The 22,387-nt window shown below is 39.5% G+C and overlaps 1 protein-coding gene across 1 annotated transcript in view; it reads right to left on the reverse strand.

Annotated features, from left to right (window-relative positions):
* PTPRU (protein tyrosine phosphatase receptor type U) overlaps positions 1-22,387 on the reverse strand; it is a 354,100-nt gene that overhangs the window by 199,016 nt on the left and 132,697 nt on the right. The window contains exon 2 of the mRNA XM_081335471.1: positions 17,410-17,538. Coding sequence (XP_081191597.1) covers positions 17,410-17,538 — 129 coding nt within the window. The remainder of the gene's footprint in view (positions 1-17,409; positions 17,539-22,387) is intronic.

The following is a 22,387-nucleotide window of genomic DNA, read 5'->3' on the forward strand; positions in this document are numbered from 1 at the left end:
AAGCTTGTAAAAAGAGACTGAAAAACTATTTGTCTGAAATGGCATAGGGTTTCCTAGGGTTGGACTAGAAGATCTCCAAGGTACTAGTAGTAGTAGTAGTAGTAGTAGTAGTAGTAGTAGTATGTTGCTGTTGTTGTTGTTGTTGTTATTGTTTATTTTATTTATTTATTTTAATTCCATTTATATCCCGCCCTTCTCCGAAGACTCAGGGCGGCTTACAAGCTTAGCAGTAAGCAGTTGTTATTGTTGTTGTTGTTGTTGTTGTTGTTGTTGTTGTTGTTGTTGTTATTATTATTATTATTATTATTATTATTATTATTATTATTATTATTATTATTATTATTATTATTATTATAATATTATTAATCGCACAGTCAGCTAGATGTTCAGACTGGATTTGGCATTTTTGTCTACCTATCGAGTCCTTACCAAGGACCTGGGGTAGGCAGATGTGGATGTTTGATGGTATTATAGATATTGTCACAGAATGGAAGCAGTTCCTAGTAAGGCCACTAATGGCAAATTTGTCAATGCCAATGGTGTTCAAGTGGTGCTCCAGTTGTTTTGGGATTGCACCCAAGGTGCCTATTACTATTGGTACTACCCTTGCTTGCCTTTGCCACAGTCTTTCTATTTCTACTTGTAGGTTTTTGTATTTTGTTATCTTCTCCAGTTCTTTTTCGTCTATTCTGCTGTCTCCAGGCACCACGTCCACTAACCAGACTTTTTTGTCTTTCTTATCGACAATTGTTAAGTCCGGGGTGTTATGTTGCAGGTGCTTGTCTGTTTGAATTCTGAAGTCCCAGAGCAGTTTAACTTTATCATTTTCTATGACTTTCTCTATTTTATGATCCCACCAGTTCTTGCTTACAGGCGAATGATATTTCTTGCAGATCTTCCAATGCACCATTCTTGCCACTTTGTCATGCCGCTGCTTGTAGTCAGTCTGTGCGATCTTCTTGCAGTATTATTATTATTATTATTATTATTATTATTATTATTATTATTATTATTACTATTATTATTTGCTGATCATTGAATTAAAAAGTCCTTTAATCATAGTCCTCAACATGCCCAACATTTGCATTTCCAACATCATGCTTAAATTGTCTTGGAACTCTTTTTTTCCCCCTTCATTTGTGATGCACTAACTCAGCCCAACGCCTCACAAATATCTGCCTCTTGTTCTTCTATATGTTCTTGCATATAATCCTTTCAGTTAAGAATGGGTTAACAAGCATGACTATAAAGCAGAAAAAAAATATCCTTATCAAGTGAAAGGGAAGCAGAAAACAAACACTGAAAGAATGGGGGAAAACAATCTGGGGGGAAAAAAGACAGAAGATGGCTAACTACCAGCCTCTGTTTAAATAAATTCCCTGTTCTCTGAAATTGGCAGATATCCAATAAAAATCACTCTAATCTTAAGTCAAAAGTCTTCCATGCAAAGCACTCTCCGGAGAGGCCCTAGTGATATGAAATATGATTCTTCCACCTAACAGTTGGGATAAACCAGAGAAAAAAGACTATGACCTTTCTGTCCACTCACAGCAAAAGGTAAGGAATTAAAGGAGGCCCAGTTCTTAAACTCATTACAGATGCTGTATGATATCAGGGAAAAGACAATATTGCTTTAAGAAGTTTCAAGCAGATTCCCACAATGGACGAATGGCTGCAAAAGTTGATGGAGTTAGCAGAGATGGCCAAACTGACTGTTTTAAGTAAAGAAAAGAAGACAACTAATTTTGTTTCTACTTGGGAACCACTTTTGGACTGTGTGATTGTGGTGGGAAAAATGAAATTTTAACTTTGGGTTTTGCCGATTAGATAAGGTTTGATGTTATTAGAAATAGCTAATAGATATTATTATATAAAGTAAAAAGTTGAGGTCTTAAGTTACTACTATATTCTGCTGCAGTGGTTCTCAACCTTGGTACGCAGAACCCCCTGGAGGGCTACAATGTCATCACAGGGGTTCTGCAAGGACTTGAAGAAATGTTATGGTCATCCATGGCCATAAAAGGGAGTCCATGGCGAAGAAAAGGTTGAGAAACACTGTTCTACTGCATCAAAAGGAGTTGGAAGTCAACACTTTTTTTAAATTTTTCCCTCTGCCCTGCACTTTTTTCTCTTCCCCTTTTCCCTTATTTTTCCATTATCTTTATTTTTCTTTGTATGCTTTTGTATTTTGATAAACCAATAAAATTTGTAAATCTGAAGGTGTTGCGTGCAGATGCTGCATGTGTGCTCTTGCATGCTCCAAACCAACTTTTGGAAACTGAATCCAAAACATTTCACAGACACTCACAAAAACAGGTATTCCCTAAGAAAATTTGGTCACTCCAGATATACAAAGCTAGACTGTATTACAATAGCACTGTACTTCAAAATCTGAAATACTGAATTGCATCCAAAGGAACCTCAGTAACATCCTACCATTTTCTGCCAGAACATATTTATTTTTATCAGTTCTCATATCAGGAAAAATAAAAGTATCTTGTATGCATAAATACAGCAAATGCACAATGCTCAGAGCTTTGGAGATTTTATCTATGTAAACTGAATTTGCCTTATATGACATAAACTCCTAAGTCTTTTATTAAGAAATGGCCGCATTCATATACATCTTGAATCAACCATAATAAGCTCATTATCACAAAACAATAAGGCAGCATGAATAGCTAAGCCAGACCCAAAGCCAATCAATACCACTAATTATAAAGAACATTCAATTGCTCTTCTGAACTTCCCTCCTGCCTTTGGGTGTTGGTATGAAATAGAAAAAAACTCCCTGGAAATTCAGAAGTACCTAAATTAGCTGGGGGGGAAAAACCCCACATGCTGTGCTCAATTATGCTCATTCAGAAGGGATAGGACATAAGACCATATGTGGATAATAGGGTCTTTAGCAAAAGTAGGGAACTCTCCATGGTACTGATCATCCTCCTTGGCCGATGGTATATTCACAGAATATTCTTACCAGCTTCAACTTGAAATACAGACATGCCAATAACATAACATAAATGTTGTTAATAGTTTGTAACAATCTTTCCAGTGTTATTTTGTTCCATTATGTGCTGCCTTTCATTTAAAAATTGTAATTTAATCTATAGTAAATCCAAATATATTCATGAAGAATAGTATTATCTTATTAGTAGTATCATATTTTCACCCGGCTTCAGCTGATGTGCCAGATGCAGCCTTAGCTGGATTGTGAGAGCTTCACAACAGTGACTCACAACTCATCACTATTCACAGGGACTACAGGAATGCATACTACAATGGGGCTGCTTTGCAAATAATCCAGAAGCTTCAATTAATTTCAGAATGCTATAGCCCAACTATTGCCTTTTATACACCAGCATGAGTATACCATACCTATGTTCTGGCTTTCTATTGGATTTTGAATGTCACTCAAAATGCTGCTTTAAATCTTTAGTCCTTCTCTTCAAGGTCTCTGTTAGGTAGATGACTATGGCCTAACTGGTTGGGTTGGCAATATATATAAACTATGATTGTGGTGTTGTAATAGAAACTGTATCATATCACTTTAAATGTGTGATGATTGGCCAACGCTGTTTTTCCAACGGCCATAAGAGGGAGCTAGAGACATAGCTTCTTTCTCTCTGTGATTCTCTCTGCTGTTACTTGCTGATTATTGTGGTTTGTGGGTTTGCTACTGTTTGCTAAACCTGAAGAACTGTGTTTTGACTTACCGACTGGTAAGAAGACTCTGAATTGGATACTCCTTGGACTATTGTTATTTGCTATCATCTCTTTACTCATGTATGACCTGAACTGTTTTATATGGGACTGTGATATTGTATTATTCCACAAGTAAACCTTTTTTACACACCTCAGTGTATCTGTGTGGTTGCTGCGTAAACTTGACTACTCTCAGTATCCTCTTTTTCTGTGCACGCTCTTGTTAGCTCAAGAGGTACTCTGCACATCCTTATCAGTCTCTTCCAGACCATCTTCTTTAACCATCTCCCAAACTTTTTAAAAAAATTTAAAAATCAATATTATTTGCAGCAATTTTTGAATTGTCAATGACACATCTATTTATTTTACTTATTGTTTTTAAATTTTATTGCTAGATTTGGTAATCGTTTTATTTCACTCTACTAGTATTGTATTGTGGATGTTTTAATGTAACATATTGAAAAATATTGTAACCTACCAACAAACATTTGATGGCAGCAGGTAACAAAATTAATAAATAATTATTAATAAATAAAATAAATAAATGAAGTGTTTAGATTGCTGGTGAACCTCTGAGCCAGAATGCCCTCTACTATCAGTTTACAAAAATAAGACTCTTCCATATCACAAATGTGATCTTTTCCAGTAAATATTCCAGCTGGCATTCTTTAAATAAATGTATGCTTTGCATCTTAAGCAGTGCTTGATACCAGCCAGAAGTTGATATTTAGATTGTCATCTACTTGTTAAGAAAAAATTGACCACATTGAATGTGAAATTCACATTCCTCTGGTACTCCATAATTACTTCAAAACTAATTTTGCAGCAAAAAGACTCAAAACAGCTGCCATATCAACAATTCAACTGGGGTTAACCAGCTATTTTGCAACACGTTAGTCCTTGAAGGTCAATTACCATACAGCTTTATTATAAAGACAGCAGTGGAAGTTCTGATTTACTTTTTAGAAATGAGAGGAGAAATGTTCTCTCTTTGTTTGGGGTTTGTTTACTCTGCTGAGAACCTAAAGGTCAGACAACATTAGTAACATAGCATGATCCAGTTGCTTGTTGGCTGTGTGTGTATATCAGAGTTGAACTTTAGGAAGCAATTGACCATAAGCCAGGAATCAGAGCCAGAAGTTGAGCACAAAAGATTGCAGAATCAAAGTGAAAAGATCACCACTTACAGACAAATCTCATTATTCCTGCAGTGAATCAATGAATAGCCTGAAGAAACATGATCTTTCCAATATCTGGAAAGATGCTCCAATATATAGCTGCTTTGGAGAGATCATACAGATTTTTGATTTAACCTTAGACCTCAGGTTTATAACATAATGTGCGATTAAACATGTCTCCTTCATCTTGATAAATGGCAATAAATTTAATTTTATATTTATTTGGGATCCAGGTAAACATCTATAAGTTATATGTTAATATTTGGTAGACCATTCTCTGTTCCTGACAATGAATTATTTTTTGTATAGTCTTGTGGGCCTTTCACAATTAGCCAAATTGAAAAAAAAAATATCAGATCAGGTTTTTGGGAGAATTAATTGTGGGACAAAGGTGGAGGAACAAAACAAACAAACAGAATAGGACAAAACTTCTGAACCAGAGAACTAGGCTAGAATGGAAGAAGCCTTAATTTATTAATCTAAAAAGGGGAGGCAAATTTCTAGATCAGGGGTATCCAACCTTGGCAACTTTGTGGACTTCAACTCCCAGAATTCCCCAGACAGCACAGGTCTTAAAGTACCAAGGTTGGACATCCCTGTTCTGGATTCGTGGATTACAACTCCCACAATATGGCTTTGACAGATGAGTATTAAAATCTATAAACACCTGGAGGAAACCAGGATTTCTATCCATATTTTCAATCAGTTAGCACTTATGCTGAAAAAAAATTGGTTATTCCTTGCTGCTTTTTTGATCATAACGATATTTCATTCTTGCGTTCAGCACTTATCCCTTCCAAGTGCAGAATGCAAATGTCTCCAGCTTGTGAAGTTTGAATGTATTATACGTCAAGCATAATTCTGATGTGAGGGATGTTGAAAATAAATGCATGTCTTATTTGCTACAGGTGCGATGTTGATGGATGCAGGCAGCAATTTTTTAAAAAACAAACGAAGTATTAAGTTACTAATCAAATTGTTGGGTTCTTGAGGCCCTCTGAGCTTGATTGTTTTCTTGCAATAACCTTGATGTTAGCCCTTCAGGGACAGACCAGCACAACAATGAATATATTTTTATTGCAAGATTACATTAAAAGAATCTTTGCAAGTCTGCAATTATTTCTCTCCTCCTCTCCTTTTAGCTTCTGAAAAACTAGGGGAGGTTCCTCCCTGAAGTGCTTCCCATGCCCTCCCTTCCTTTTGTGGACTGAGATATTTTTTGCAGGATGGTTGTCCAGCCTACACTTCCTCCTCCAGTCTCCTAAGGTCATCCCCACAGACCGTGACACATGATGACCTTATCTGGCTGAGTAACGAAATGCCTGCAGGAAAATAACCAAACTCAGAGAACTCCTAGAACCCAACAGTTCAATCCTGATAAATTCTCTTCTATTTCCTAAACAAATTGTTCACTGAGCTTAAACATGAAAGAAAGCCAGGGAATAATAATAATAATAAAGGTAGCCCTCAACTTATCACCACAGTTTAGCCCAGGGGTAGGCAACCTTGGCTCTTTTATGACTCGTGGACTTCAACTCCCAGAATTCCTGAGCCAGCATGGCTCAGCTTGGAAACCTCTCCATTTCTCCTCAGCATGGATGGCTCAGGAATTCTGGGAGTTGAAGTCCACGAGTCATAAAAGAGCCAAGGTTGCCTACCCCTGGTTTAACCCAAAATTTATGTTAAGTGAGTTTTGTCCCATTTTACAACTTTTCTTGCAACATTTGTTAAGTGAATCACTGCAATTGTTAAATTAGTAACACAGGATGTCAAGTGAATCTGGCTTCCCCATTGACTTTGCTTCTCAGAAGGTCCCAAAAGGGGGGATCACATGACTCTGTGACGCTGCAACCGTCATAAGTATGAGTCAGTTGTCAAGCATCCGGATGTAAATCACGTGACCATGGGGATGCTGCAACAGTCATAAGTGTGAAAAACAGTCGTAAGTCACTTTTTTCAGTGGCATTGTAACTTCAAATGGTCACTAAGTGAACTGTTGTAAGTCGAGGACTACCTGTAGTTAAGGCTTGCTCAAAGGGCTACCTGTAGTTATTAAGTTCTACTCAAATCCAGAGCCCAATAGGTGATTTTCAACCAGTCATTCTTTGTCAGTCTAATAGCAGAAGTAGGAGTAGTACAGGTAGTCTCAACTTACAACAACAATTGGAAGCAGAATCTCTGTTACTAAGTGAGCCGTGCCCAATTTTATGACCTTTTCTACCACGGTTATTAAGTGAATCACTGAAGTTAACTGAATTACACAGTTGTTAAGCAAATCAGGCTTCCCCCACTCACTTTGCTTGTTGGAATTTAGCTGCAAAGATCACAAATGGTGATCACCTGGTGGTGCTACAACCACCATAAATACATGCTGGTTGCCAAGTGCCCAAATTTTGATCATCTGACCATGGGGGTGCTGCAGTGGCTGTTAAGTGCATGGACCAGCCTTACGTCACATTTTACAGTGCCGTTGTTTGAAACTTTGAATGGTCACTAAACAAATGCTTGTAAGTTCAAGGACTACCTGGGACAATAAACTTTATCATGATCACTGATCTAGAGCAAAACCAAATTCTGACCTAGCAAATTTTAAAAAAAACATAGTAAATACAGGTAGTCCTCGACTTGCAACAGTTTGCTTAGTGATTGTTCAAAGTTACAGCAGCACTGAAAAAAGTGTCCTGATGACCAGTTTTTTCACCCTTAACGACTGTTGCAGCATCCCCATGGTCACATGATCAAAATTCGGAGGCTTGGCAACTGGCATGCATTTGTGATGGTTGCTGTGTCCCGGGGTCAGGTGTTCACCTTTTGCGACCTCCTGACAAGCAAAGTCCATGGGGAAGCCAAAAACAACTATGTAACTTAACATGGTGACCCACTTAACAATTATGGCAAAAATGGTTGTAAAATGGGGCAAAATGCACTTAGCAACAGAAATTTGGGGCTCAGTTGTGGTCCTAAATCAAGGGCTAGCTTTGATCATAAAGGCTGAGGTATGGTGTGTTTTACAAATAGCAAAACAAATGCCATGTTGTCATCCTAAAAAAATTAGCAGGTCTGTTGTGGAGAGAACATTCAAGGAGATTCTTATGACCCTATCTTGAATTCTCAAAAAAAAAAGATATGACATAAATGCAGTAAATAATAAATAAGCAGCTAGGACGGGATGTATGATTCTATCTTTAGCTAATCCACAATAAAAAGGTTTGGCTTATAATAGCCGAGGGTGATGTCTCAAAAAACAATTCCAACCGAGAGGGCTAATTTAAATGGCGTTCAATTATTCCCAGCTGGCCCAGAGGGCTACACCTATAGCTAATTGCAATAATATTTAAAATTCCACAACGCACACGTAAGTATTTTGCAACACTACCGAACTGTTACCATTAGGTAGAACCTTGAGTTATTTTTAGGACAAGGAATGTATCGTATCTCATCAGCTACGCTAAGAAGCTAGCTAAAATGTCTAGAAGTGACATGATTACAGCGGCCTAAACCCTCTCCTGTTGGAAGATACTGTAGGCTATAAGCTTTCTGCAGGGATAAAGGTATATCACTTTAGATGCAATTTTTCATTCTGAGTTGTCCTTGGTTTCCTTCCTAGGGTCAGATGTCTTATCTCACAGAGATAATGGCGAAATTATAAGACCCTGGGATTTATAGAGGAACTATTCATCCCACACAGACTGCAGGCTCTCTGCCAGAAATTATACCTTCGGTTATTTAGTACTGTTCCTCTCTGCTTTCCAGATTCATTCCCACAATATTATGCAAGTGTCGAATCCACATAACGGTGCACTCCGTAGCGCCATTATGGCATTTAGACCCTTACTGCTGATCTCTGATTTTTATACCTTCAGATATATTTAGGTGGAGCTACTTTCAAAAGTGCTTTAGGAGCTTTTTTCGGTGCATTTGCTTATGGAGCCTTCAAGGTAAGAACAGAGGTCAGTTTGGTGCAGTGGCTAAGACGCCAGGTTAGAAACCAGGAGACTGGAAGTTCCAGTCCTGTCTTAGGCGTGAAAACTGGCTGGGTGATTTTGTGTCAATCACTCTCTCTCAACCTAACCCACAACCTAAAAGGGTTGTTATTGTGGGGGGAAATAGACCAAGGAAGGAGTATTAGATATGTTAGCAGCCTTGACTTGTTTATAAAAATAATGAAGCATTAATGAAAAAGTAATCAGCAGAACAACCTTCCTCCAGAAGCTGTGAATACTCCAACACTGGAAGTTTTTAAGAAGAGACAGGACTGAAATGGTATAGGGTTTCCTGCCCAAGCAGGGGGTTAGACTAGATGACCTCCATGGGTCCCTTCCAACATCGTTGTTGTTGTTGTTGTTAAGGGAAGGGAAGGGAAGGGAAGGGAAGGGAAGGGAAGGGAAGGGAAGGGAAGGGAAGGGAAGGGAAGGGAAGGGAAGGGAAGGGCAAATGTAGGATTGAAAATAGTGATTATGTTGTTCAACTCCTGCTCATTCCAAGGAATTAAACCTTGCTTTAGCTAAGCTGGTAAATTCAGTGATACTCAAGAAATATGACCCTTCAAAATTCCAAGGTGCCATGTGTACAGCAGCTCCTAGATTAATATATAGATTGGAACTGTGTTTATCTACCAACTTTTGACCTTCCCAAATGCACTGATGCATATCTTGGCTTAAAATTAGTTCTGTGAGAAGGTATTGCTTCAGTTCTGGAGACTCCTTCACTCCAGTCACTGGGGCATCTGATTGAGGCCACACTTCATTTCAAAAAAGAGAGATAGTCTGTCTCCAATTAAAAGCATCACAGCAGGTGGTTTTACTCTGATACAATTTTCTTCTGCATGTATGCAAGTCCTCTTGCAGAACTTATGAAAAGTCAGCAAAGCAGCCCATTTGATACAACCCAGCATTGATGCAACAACCACTTTATTTCACAGAGCACATTAAAGGAAATCTTCATCGCTATTCCAAGCTTTGGGGCAGACCAACTAAAAATACACATCAAGACTCATTTGGTAGTGCTTTTTTTCCAAGACCAAATATGCTTAGAAATGCATATTTAGAGAGCCAAGATCTTTGATCTTGTTATTTAATAGCACAAAATGGTGACATGTGTGCATAGAAAAAAAAATCAATAATCTGTCCAGAGAAATGGCCTGATCTTATAATTTATTGTAACAGGGATCACAAAGTTCCTGCAAGAGATTTATTGTTGTTGTAAACATACGTATAGAGGTAGATAGTGTTGTCCCATTAATAATGACAATTGGTAATGCTAAAGCTTTATCAAAATTATTGGCATGTACTATTAAAAAAGGATATAATCATTTAGGCAAAAAGAGGGAATTTTCAATAACTTCCTTTTATGCCTTTCTTACATACTGCGTAGGTTTGCTGTTTTGCTCCAGTACATAAACCAATTAATCTACAATGCTGCAGACATAAACCTTCTGTTTTCCCTTTTTTTTAAAAAAAAAGAACCACAGACATTTTTAAAAACTTATCAAAATATGCATTTTCAAGGATTTTTTTTATCACACCATCATCTGAAACTTGGAAGTACCTGCCAAATTGGCACAGTCTAGAAATAGACTATTTTGTCATTCCAAGATATCTCTGTTTAGTTAAACTTCTTCAAAGCTTTTGACATACTGTATTACTGCTGGCTACCGATCCATTTCCAATCACAGTTTAGGAGTTTATTGCACTATAAGTCTCAAAAAGCTTTGGAGCAGGACAGCTGAAGATACTATCCTATGAATCTACAAGCCTTTGGATTCTTTTCTAAAAAAGCTATCCCACATTCTTAAGGAAAAGTTGCAGATGTTCCAGGGGTTTGTAAACATATGACATTCTGTTTCTCCAATGCCTAGAATTCATCCAGTAATTATTGTAAGATCACCTACAGATGTCTGCTTTTACAGTCCTGCCAAAAGTCCTATTAAAGCTATTCTGCTATTAGGAATTGTTTTTATTGATCATGATGTTGTACTAAGAAATTCTTGCCCTGATTATTATATTGTTTTGTTGTTGTATTGGTTTATATTGTACATCATTTTGATTTGCACCGGCACGCCACAGGGCTGTGTGCTTAGCCCCTACCTGTACTCTTTATACACTTATGATTGTGTATCATCTAACCCATCCACTACGATAATCAAGTTCGCAGATGATACAACTGTGGTGGGTCTTATTACAGGTGGGGATGAGACAGCATATAGGGCGGAGGTACAAAAACTATCCATATGGTGTAGTAACAACAACTTGCACCTAAACATCGGCAAGACGAAAGAGATAGTGTTAGACTTCCGGAGAAAAAAGGAGGAACCTGCCCCACTTTACATCGGGGAGAACTGTGTAGAGAGAGTTTCCTCCTTTAAATTTCTGGGAGTCTACCTCTGTGAAGATCTGACCTGGAAAGTTAACACAACCCAGGTGGCTAGAAAGGCCCAACAGAGGCTTCACTTTCTTAGGGTCTTGCGGAAGAACAGGGTAGAACAACAGCTAATGACCCTCTTTTACCAGTCTACTATAGAGAGCGTAAAGGGACGCGGTGGCTCAGTGGGTTAAGACGCTGAGCTTGTCGATCAGAAGGTCGGCAGTTTGGCGGGTCGAATCCCGAGTGCCGTGTAGCAGAGTGAGCGCCTGCTACTCGTCCCAGCTTCTGCCAACCTAGCAGTTCGAAAGCATGTAAAAATGCAAGTAGAAAAATAGGGACCACTACGGTGGGAAGGTAACAGCGTTCCGTGCGCCTTTGGCGTCCAGTCATGCCGGCCACATGACCACGAAGACGTCCTCGGACAAGCGCTGGCTCTTCGGCTTTGAAACGGAGATGAGCACCGGCCCCTAGAGTCGGAAACGACTAGCACGCATGTGCGGGGGAACCTTTACCTTTTACCTTTATAGAGAGCGTCCTCTCGCACTGTATTGTGGTTTGGTATACTGGTCTGACAGCCGCGGACAGGAAAGTATTACAGAGGGTAGTGAGCACAGCACAAGACATTGTGGGCTGTTCCCTGACACCACTGGATGACATCGCCAGGGCTCGTTGCCTTGGAAGAGTGAGGAAGATTCTCAGGGATGACTCACACCCTGGACGGTATCTCTTTACTCTCCTACCATCCGGTAGGAGATATAGGAATATAGCCAGCCGTACCAACAGGCTGAAAAATAGCTTTTATCCGTGGGCTGTTAGGCTTTTAAATGGGACATAATCTTATGCAGAATTGACTTGGGAGGCCGGTGTGTGGTGTAGTTGGTTCACATGGTGTGGTGGGATGGAGGGTTTGTTGTCACTGTGTGTTGGGGGGAGAGAGCACGGGGGGGAGGCTCAGCTAATCTCAATGTACACATGTTGTACTTTGACAATAAAGGTTTATTATTATTATTTACCTGTACTGTGCTTAATTATTTAAAAAAAAGGAAATGAAACCACTACTTCCGCTGCTATTACTCTTCCTCAGTGGACCAGCTTGAAAATTTGGCCTTTAATTCTGGTTTGACATGCAGTCAGCCAGATGTTTAGACCAGATTTTGGCATTTTTGTCCACAAATCAAGTCTTTCCTAAGAGCCTGGGATAGGCAAATGTTGTCTGATGGTGTTATCATTAGCAGGATGTAAGCTGTTCCAAGTAAGGCTGCCTTTTGCAATTGATTTTCCAATATCAATGGATTATTGTTGTTGTTGTTGTTGTTGTTGTTAAGTGAAAAGAGAGAGATGCTTTTGAGGAGATTGGGGTTTTTAAAGATAGATGGATGTGTATAACTGTTTCGAAGAAATCAAAATTGTATTTTTTTTTCAGCAGGGTGATGGTGGAACATTTTAAGAAGCACACAATGGGAGCCAAAGGCTATATGCAGCCTGCAGACCTTGAGTTGCCAATTATTTGGGTCAGATGAACAAATAATCAAATTCAATATTAGCAACTCCCCAACTTCCTAACAGAAAAGACAACAAAGGTTATTCTTCTGCCACAGCTCCACCAGGGTGGAAGAACGTATTCTTGTATGGAAAGAAACTAATTGCAAGCTGGGAAGAATAATTGCCTAGTGGAATGGAAATAAAAAGTTTGCAAAGGCCAAAGGCCAGTGGCCATTAAATCCTTTCCAGAGTGGCTTGACTTTTTAAAATATAATCCACAGGAAATTACCTATATTGTCATTCTTAGATACATGACCTTAAGTGTTTGGCTTTCTTAAATGCATGTATTGTTGGAACAAGCTGAGCTTACCAAGCAGTCTGCATTGTGCTGTGTATGCCTGCCAAGTCCTCATCAGTATTCATCCTCAGTTGCCTCTATCTTTACATCATTTGCAAAACTTTTATTCGGCAGCAAATTGCTCCAGATGCTTGTCAAAAAGTATATGGGTATATCAGACTCATGCAAAAAGATTTGTTTCTTCTAAGCAAAAATACTGTATAATGCATCTCACTAAGAATGCAGGAAGCAGTTCATCACTCTCCTAATTTAAAAGCACAAGGGTCCCTGAATTCCAGTGTGGTCTCCCATGGCCCTTCCTGTATGGGGGGGACACTGCTGGGGGATGCTGGGACCTGTAGCTCAGCAACATATGGGGAGAACAGGTTTCACCTCCCTGCTACAGAAGGATACAAATGATATGGCTACCCCAAAATAAGAACTGGATATTTTTATTTATTTATTCAATCAGGTATGATTATTCCATGGAAGTGGCAAGAATAAAAAGGCATAGAGGTAGTCCTAAGGAAGCTTGTAAGTCATGGTGGCAATCATGTGACCAATCTGATTTTATGACCTGCAGTTGTTAAATGAACAGCACTTATCTGAACGCTTAATATTAGTTTAAAGTCTCCTTTGAGTCAGACTTCACGGAGGTTTTCTTGACAATGTTTGTGTCACGGTTCCGACAGACAAATGCAATACTTCCGAGAACTTCAAGGCATTGTTTACCTTAAAGAATCTTTTAATCAAGTAGCATAGCTTCGGCAGATACATGGTCGAAGCCAAGATCTGAATTCTCCTCCCTTAAACACATGGTATCAAAGCACAATCCCCCCCCCTAAATTAACAGTCATAAATCACATTCTCCAATTAGTTTAAAATGCAAACCTTCCCTCCCTTCTTCAACCCAGCAATTCTTCTCTTCTCTTATTACAAACAGTCTTGAGATACATTCTCCCTACTCCCCCCCCAGCGTCCACTAATTCTAGCTCTAAAAGTAACATAAAGGCTACATCTCCCTATGTTGTCAAGCAAGAACATCCGCTGTTAGCAGCATTGACAGTTTGTTTGTTATGCCATCTTTCATTCTAGCTAAGGTGGCCGAGGTAGCACTCCAATCTTGCATTTGTAACAACAATGTAAAATATCCCAAAGATGCTTTTTCACGAAGAACCTGGACTTTCTTGTTTTTCTTGTGAAGACATTTTGCTTCACATCCAAGAAAGTCCAGTTGCCTCGTGGAAAAAAAAAAAAACTTTGGGACAACTATGACCTGCATGGCTGAGAATCTCCATAGACATGTAGTCACGTAAAATAGGGAGGGGAGGTTTGCCCAAAACTGAAAGTAAATGCCAGTTTTCAGCAAAAATATTGTAAATCACAGTCCTCATAGCCATCGCAAGACGCTGCAAAATGCAGGCCTGGTTGTCGAGAGCCCAAAATGCAATCACGTGATCAATGGCCTGGCCATTGAAATGTCAGAACCAATTCTTCAGTTAACCTGGGGTAGGGTTGCAATGTAACTTCAGATGGTCACTAAGCGGCCAATTGTAAGTCAAGGTTCTTGTAAAGACCCATCTCAGCTAACCACCCAAGAAAGCAGAACTCTTGAAACAGGCATTGTCTCAAAAGGAAACTTTTATTAGGGGTCAGTGACAGTAGGGAAGTCAAGGCGAGATCTGGGGGAAATCCCTCTTAAATGGTATAGTTAAACCAGCAATATTCCTCCTAAAACCAGAGTTATAATGTCCATCTGAAATCCAGCCAATCCACAGGTGGCACCATGTGTGTGTAACTGGCACAGTTGGTGTGTATCTCAAGGTCTTCTCCAGTTTTGTTTCTCTGTAACCATCTCCCTGATAAGGGAGACACATTCCTTTCTCAAGGGGTCAGAGGCGGGAGAAGAAAAGTAAAAAATGAAAGCTATCCCAAGCAAAAGCAAACATCCCCCCTCCCCCCAGCAGAATGGCAGGCCCCAAAACAAGAGCACAAGAATATATATGCAAGGAAAACAACAAGGGTTTGGGGACCTGACATCACTTCAAAGATCCTGTTTACCAGCTGGAGTTCAGAGAAAAAGATTACTGGAGACAATCTCAGGCTGTAACAAAAATGTGCACGGGGACTATTCCTTCAGATACCCTGGTCCCAATTCATAAATGGATCTAAAAGATCCAAGGCTATATTCTCTGTTCACTTAATCATGTTTCTCTGGCAAGTCCTGTGTGACATGGCCCACAGTTAGGCAGCTGGGTTTACATACTCTCCTGGGTGAAAAATAAAATGGAACCATGTGCAATGCAAATTAAATTGGTGGCAGCTTTCCGATGTGTAAACCAGTACAGTATGGTTTATGCATCAAAGACATAACTAAAATATGCTGGTTTAATGTTATGTGTGAAGACAGCAACAACTGTGTTTGATTTTTCAGGGCCCTTCACGGTAAAGTACTGGCAGGAGGTATTCACATATCCCACTCTGAATTAAATGAAGTTTACAGATTCCCTTTGGCACCAATCCCATATAAATGCATTGCAGCAGTCTAAATAGTCAGTTATTACAGCATGGATAACTGGAGCAAAACTAAAGCAGGGCCATCAGCTGGCTTACAATTTTTCTCACTTCATAAGCTGTGAAAGTCCTTGCCAACTTCTACTGTAAGTACAATTCAGGTCTCTTAATTCTGCCTTTCATTACACCGAATTTCCAATTTACAAATGGAAAATGGAACAGCTCCCATCAAATCTCAGTCAAGGTTGAATAATGGTTCCCAGCTTCCATAAAAATATTTAGGCAGGAAAGCTAAAATCCGAAAAAGTTACTTGCAGACAGATTCTGCCTACATTAAAAGCACTTATCTGAAGACTTAATATCCCCTATTAGTTTGAAGTCTCCTTTGAACCAAGCTCCTGGTGACTTCATGGAGGTTTTCTTGACAATGTTTGTTTGTTCATGCCATCTTTCATTCTGTGTAAGGTGGTCAACATAGCACTCTGATCTTCAGCTTTTATCAATAACAGCCATGTAAAATAGGTTGTGCTGTGATACAGTGATTGGCTCAAAGCCGTCTTAGTTGAACACCTTAATCTCTACACCACAATGGTTCTTCAAAAATGGTTGCAACTATCTTCTTCTTGGATGTATTCTGACTTTCCAATCTAGCCTAGGCTAGCATCTTTTATGGTTTCTTATCAAAATATGAATCATGCTTGACCCACAATCATGCTTAGTTTCTGAGCCCAGCAAAATCAGCCATGTATTGCCACTTTCTGGTGCATATCTGACTTCACTTTTCCAATAAAAAGAATAATATTAAGGCCGAATATTAAAAGAACAGTAGCCAACACTTTTTTTGGAAAAATGTAAGAAAAAAAATAGCAAATAATCACAAAAGCCAGAACTGGTCATACATAAATAGACAAAATAAACAAAAACCAAGAGAAATGTCAAAAAGAAATGTCCTCCACTGTCAATGAAATTCAAATAAACTCAAATAAAATATACCTTCCCACAGAGAATTGCACATTTCAGGAAATGCCATCAAGGAAACTACCAAGTGTGCCTCTGGGAACAACAATGCATGCAAAACAAGCACAGTTGCTGACCCATGGTACATTCTGACTGTCAGCCTTACAAAGTACACCATCAGGAAACATGACCAGATGAGTTAATTCTACTTTATTGTAAGGTTAGATTAAGAGAATCTTGCAAGTCTGCAAGTCTCTCTTCTCTTCCCCTCTATCACACAGAAACTAGAAAGGGTCAGTTCTGAGCCTCTTGCCCCATCCACATTCCTGCTTATGGCTAGCTTACCTTTTATTTGACTGTTCCCTTGATCGTGTCTTGTTGCCTTGTCTCCGAAGATCATTCCCACACAGCAATAGCAATAGCCCTTAGACCAGGGGTAGGCAACCTCGGCTCTTTTATGACTCATGGACTTCAACTCCCAGAATTCCTGAGCCAGCCAAGCTGACTCAGGAATTCTGGGAGTTGAAGTCCATGAGTCATAAAAGAGCCGAGGTTGCCTACCCCTGCCTTAGATGTATATACTTTCTGAGCAGTTTACAATGCCAGCATATTGCCCCCAACAATCTGAGTGGGCCAACCTCAGAAAGATGAAGGCTGAGTCAACCTTGAGCCCCATCAGGATCGAACTCCAGGCTGTGGGCAGAATTAGCCTGCAATATTTCATTTTAACCCGTGCGCCACCAGGGCTCCTCTTATACCGTTACACTTACTGTTCCTGACATAGCATGTTTAAGCTCCCTTTGTAACATAAGTGTTACACTGTGCCTTCTTCGTCATCAGTTTAAACTGCCCTAAATTAAGACTCAGGCTTACCATGAGGAAGGTCAGATGTCAGATGGGGAAGAAGGTAGCTTCGGATCAGCTCCCACTCAAAGTCATCTTCAGCACCTTGGCTATATTCACACTGATTTAGATCCCCGTCTTCTTCAAATGTGCAGCCAGCTATGAAAGAAATTCAGAGACATGTCAAGGTGAAGAACAGCATCTTAACCCTGAGAAATGTACAGAAAATGCATCCTAACAGAGTACAGGAAAATGACAAAGCGTATGTAAATTATAGATATTTCTCCAAAGCGCGTATAAATTATAGATATTTCTGCAGCTGAAATTTCTTTTTCACACTTTCAAAGAACCATTGCATTTAGCAAGGGGGATTGTAAGTTTTTGATAATCTTCCCAAAAGATATTCAGAGAGTCCATCTACAATCTCCAAGTTATTGATTCACACTGAACAGTGATTCAACAATCAGGAAGTTGTAAAATTTCAAAACATGTGAAGAATTTCACTAAATATTAGGAGAATTTCCTGATGGAATTACCTTTAGCAGCAGAATAAACTAATCTGAAAAAATACACACTCACTTTCCTAAGATACTTATGGCTGGATAGTCACCTTTGAGGCTATTATAATAATGGGTTTGCAGCATTTGAAAGAAATTTAGCAGTTGGCAATACCTGCTAAATACATAAAGTCTTTTATTTCAATGTAAGGTATTGTAGAATATTTTGGCAGATCTTATTTGCCTTCTAGAAGTTCTCTAGATTTTTCTACTATCTATTGGATGGGGTGGAGGGGAGGCAAATCCTTTGGGTCGCCATACAATATATCCTTTTCAAAGCTGTTACTAGATTATTTCTTCTGATTTTAATTATTTAGATTACTATTACTTAGAATCAGATTAATACTGTTCTTATTAACTAGGTGCTTCAAAAGTAGAGTCAATAATAGGACAATTTTATTAATTTGCTAAGACTGCACAATGGGCTTTTGAAAGCTACTATTTTGTTTGACTAAATGTATTTAAATATTTTCTACTGATAGTTTACTATTTTGCTCATGCCTCTCACCAACCATGGCTAAAGGTTGGCCTAAAAACAATAAACTTGAAAAATGAACGGTAAAGTAAGTTGGACCCAAATATCCTAAGAAGATATATTTGAGACTTGACAGAGAAACCATCCTGCCAGTTCCCAAGCTGCATTAATTTATAATTAAGTTCTTCCAGAGTGGAAAACAAATGCCATAAGTAATTCATCCTAGATAGGAATCCAATCATGGGGAAATATTATCAGGGTTTGCATTTAACACTGAAGCATTTAACACTGAAGAATTCTAAAAAGGAAGGTGCAGGAAACTTTTGCCAGTAAAAATGGATGAGAAGTATTGAACGCTCACAAAATATCTCCTCTTACCTCCCTCGGCAGAACCAACCGTGAGGAAGAAAAGAATACAGGCAGTCCTCAACTTACGACCACAATGGAGCCCCCAGTTTCTGCTGCTAAGCGAGATCATTGTTAAGTAGGTTTTGCCAAAGTTGTTAAGTGAATCACTGCAGCTGTTAAGTTAGCAATGTGGTTCTTAAATGAATCTGGTTTCCCCATTGACTTTGTCACAAAGGCGCAAAAGGTGATTAAAAGACCCCATCATGAATTTTGATCATGTGACCATGGGGATGCTGCAACTGTCGTAAGCAGGAAAAACAGTATTGTAACTTTGAATGGTCAGCAAATGAACTGTTGCAAGTCGAGGATGACCTGTATGTAGATATTGCAGATATTATACAATTGGGAATGAGGCACTGCATTGCATCATCCTCTAGATCAGGGGTCCCCAACCCCCGGTCTGTGGACTGCTACTGGGCTGTGGCCTGCCAGCAACTGGTCCACACAAACAAGCAAAGCCCCATCCGCGGGATGCAGGCAACACACAAAACCATGCCCCCTCCAGTCCACGGAAAAAACCACATAACCGGTCTCTGGTGCCCAAAAGGTTGGGGACCTCTGCTCTAGATATAGAGATATATCTTACATTTGTTTGTCAGATATGAGAAGCTAAGCTTCCTCATTCACCACTGGACCTCTAAGTATAGTGTTTCAATTTTCCTCTACAAAAAGGTTTCATTGATTACAGTGAAGGGGTATAAAGAGGTTTGCACGCCACTTTCTTAAAAAGCTGTCAAAAGAACTGCAATCACAGGGCAGTTGAGAAGCTGAACGGATAGATAGAAGAAGCAAGCTAACTATAGAGTGAAAATCAAAAGGAGAATCCATCCCTCGTGGAACATCTTTACTCCTTCCTTACTATTTTCCTCGGCAGACTCTTGGTTTTTTTTCTCCATGAGAAAAAAAGAGTATGATTATCCATTATCCCTGAACGAAACTGCCTGTCCTGCTTCAAGTCAGATTTTCACCAAAGCTAGTCATGAGTTTCAGATTTGTGAAGCTCACCGTAATTTGAGGAGGGATTTACAGTAGCAATAGCAACAGCAATACCACTTAGACTTATATGCCGCTTCACAGTGCTTTACAGCACTCTCTAAGCAATTTACAGAGTCAGCCTTTTGCCCCCAACAATCTGAGTCCTCATTATACAGACCTCAGAAGGATGGAAGGCTGAGTCAACCTTGAGCCTGCCAGAACTGAACTCCAGATTGTGGGCAGAGTTAGCCTGCGAATACAGGTCATCCTCGACTTACAACATTCATTTAGTGACCATTCAAAGTTACAATGAAATCAGAGAAAAGTGACTTTATGGCCGTTTTTCACATGGACAACCATTGCGTAGCATCCTCCATGGTCACATGATCAGGCACTTGGCCACTGGCTCATATTGATGACGGTTGCATGATCCTGGGGTCGTGTGATCCCCTTCTGCGACCTTCTGACAATCAAAGTCAATGGGGAAGCCAGATTCACTTAATGTCCATGTTACTAACTTAATAACTGCAATGATTCACTTAACAACTGCAGCAAGAGAAGTCATAAAATGGGGCAAAATTCACTTAACAAATGTTTTACTTAGCAACATGGAGTGTGGGCTCAATTCTGATCATAACTCAAGGATTACCTATCCAGAGGTCCCCAACCTTGGCAACTTTAAGACTTGTGGACTTAAACAAGCTGGCTGAGGAATTCTAGGAGTTGAAGTCCACAAGTCTTAAAGTTGCCAAGGTTGGAGACCCCTGATCTATACTACATTCTCTAACCACTGTGTCCCCAGAGCTCTCTTACATTTAACTGGTGCTTGGAATTTTTTAGAAAGGCTATAATAATTCTGAACCTAGAATATTTTACTTAGAGAACAGAGAAGAGCTCTGAGTAATCTTGATACGGAGAGCCCATGAACAGAGCTAATGAAGTGACTTGTGTACACCAAGCACCATGCTCCTAGAGAAATTCTTTACACAGGGATCCAAGTAGAGTAGTCCTTGACTTACAACCATTCGTTTACCAAGTATTCAAAGTTACAACAGGACAGGAAATAGTTATTTACAACCTGTCCTCACACGACCATTATAGCATTCCCCACCTGATCAAAAATTGGGCACTTGGAACCAGCATATATTTTCATTGGTTGTCTTAGGGTCACGTTTTGGCAACCTTCCCAGCCAAGTTTCCAAGAAGCAAAGCCAATGTGGGAAGCCAAATTCACTTAGCAACCATGACAATCCCATCTTGCTTAGCAATGGGTACTGTGGTCATAAGTCAAGGACTACCTGTCATGTCAAAAGGTCAAAAAGTATGCATAAGTCAATTCATAGAGATCTGCCTGTAAAGCAAGGACATCAAAGTAGGTCGAAAATTAGGACCCGAATTAACAGGCGCTGTCCAACCTACTTGGATCTTGTATATATCTGTGATTTTATCCAAGTAAGACAGGAGAACAAGGAATTAACAGTGGCAGCCAAAAACATCAATGCATTTCTCCTGAAATGTACGCAAGACCAATGACAAACAGCAGCAAGTACCCCGGTTTCAAGCTTTTGCCGTTTCAAAGATGGGAGTGATTTAAAAGAAATAATCTCTTTCCTTTTTTTCTAAACGCAACATAAAACGGCAGGTGGAGGTTGTAAAACGCATGCAAAATGAGGCTTCCTATCAAGAACCATGAAAGGAAGAGCAAAGCAAGAAGAAGAAGAAGAAGAGACGGTGTGAAAGTTCCATAAGCTCCAGGAAGGCTTCAAAAATTCCGGAGCTCCTGCCGTTTTCCTCATGGACCATCAATCACCAGTAGAAACGATAAAGAATGTCTCATGGTTGTGATCTTTAATAGGAAATGGCCACCAATGGCAATGAAAAGTTCGAAAGAAGAACTGACCTTAAGTAGCGAGCTAGCAAAGATTCAACAAAATGAAATGAAGGAATGTTCTAATCCTGACATTTGGAGCCAAATTTTAAGAAAGCCACTGCAATGGTTTCAGAATGCATGTAAAACCGACAGATAAACAGATCCTTTCTCTTGGTTATTAACCCTGAATCAAAAAAAAAAAGTCCAGAACGGCCCCCACCAATATGTTTAATTCATGTTTCCTTTTTATCTTGAAATTAACAGTATCATTCAACTGCATCACCGATAAAAATTATAACACCAAAACTTTCTTTTCGCTTTTTTAAAGCAAGACAGTTGAGCTTATACAGACGATAGTCCACAACTTACGACCACAACTGAGCTCAAAATGTCTGTTGCCAAGTGAAACATTTGTTCAGCGAATTTTGCCCTGTTTTACAATTTTTGTTGCCTCAGGTGTTAAGTGAATCACTGCAGTTGTTAAGTTAGCAACATGGTTGTTAAGTGAATCAGCCTTCCCCATGAACTTTGCCTGTCAGAAGGTCACAAAAGGTGATCACATGACTCCGGGACACTGCAACCGTCATAAATATGAGGCAGTTACCAAGTCTCCAAATTTTGATCGTGAGATTATGGGGATGCTGCAAGTGGTCGTAAGTGTGGGGAAATGGTCATAAGTCGCTCTTTTAAGTGCTGTCCCAAAGGTGCTTCTTCAAGAGGCAA

This window comes from Vipera berus, assembly GCF_964194415.1.
Source record: "Vipera berus genome assembly, chromosome: 9".
Classification (NCBI taxonomy): domain Eukaryota; kingdom Metazoa; phylum Chordata; class Lepidosauria; order Squamata; family Viperidae; genus Vipera; species Vipera berus.